Below are 875 nucleotides of genomic sequence, written 5' to 3' on the forward strand. Positions count from 1 at the left end.
GAAAATGCTGCAGGATTGCTTAGCGCATATATTAAGCCAAAGTGTCATCACTACAGTATGTTCGTGGGAGCAGTAGATGTTGAAGCAGGTAAACGGCCTGCCCATGAATGTGCCCCAAAGCCTGCAGCCTAAAGTGCTTTTATATTTAGCAGCAGAGCATCTCCGATTTCTGATTGAGATTGTCCTGTGAAACCTGATAATCCGGTGTCTTCCTGCCTGCTGCTCTGGACACAGGGAGAGGAATAGACTAGCTCTAGTAACAATGTGAGGTGAAACCCAAACCGGGTGCTTTTTATTTAGCCGCTAACCTTAGTGGCTCAAGAGTACAAAGGGGTAAAGAGAGCACTATAATGACAGCACTTAAATCAGGGCAAGGCCGTGGGCTAAGATTACAGCATGCTTGCACCGAAGGGAGCACAGCTGCTCTAGTTTGGTGTGCGGCAAGGGTCATTTTGGAGCTTTGGGTACTGGATGTTCTGGATGCTGTTCCCCTGGCCCACAATTCAGTGCTGCTGGCCAACTGTATGTCACAAGAGAGGCTATAAACTCATAGTCTCTCTGCACTGCTGTGCCACTGATAAATAGTGTACATACATTACTCAATTACAGTGATCACAAGCTTAGCTGCTTTAGATAGACAATGGTAGGCACGGGGAGGCTTACGAACCCACTAACTCTTTCTCTCAATTCGAGTTTGATTACTAACAGTACTTGACATATGTACTCTAAAAGTACATATGTACAGTATGACTCTGTTAAAGAAACAGGAAATGAACAAAATAAAATACAATTCTCCATTTTAGCAAAAACACAAATTTGTAAGTTTGGGTTTACCATGGTTTTCTTATCAGCCTTCTGGATGGTGTAGCCTGTGA

General features: G+C 43.9%; 1 protein-coding gene across 1 annotated transcript in view; it reads right to left on the minus strand.

The window, feature by feature from the left end:
- The window catches only part of LOC107577614 (myosin-binding protein C, cardiac-type-like), a 6,531-nt gene extending 5,662 nt beyond the window's left edge, over nt 1–869 (minus strand). Inside the window, exon 1 of the mRNA XM_016263670.1 lies at nt 835–869. Coding sequence (XP_016119156.1) covers nt 835–837 — 3 coding nt within the window. The 5' untranslated portion in view covers nt 838–869. The remainder of the gene's footprint in view (nt 1–834) is intronic.
- Between the last annotated feature and the right edge of the window lie 6 nt (nt 870–875).

The sequence above is a fragment of the Sinocyclocheilus grahami genome, unplaced genomic scaffold (assembly GCF_001515645.1).
Source record: "Sinocyclocheilus grahami isolate Dianchi unplaced genomic scaffold, SAMN03320097.WGS_v1.1 scaffold6582.1, whole genome shotgun sequence".
Lineage (NCBI taxonomy): Eukaryota > Metazoa > Chordata > Actinopteri > Cypriniformes > Cyprinidae > Sinocyclocheilus > Sinocyclocheilus grahami.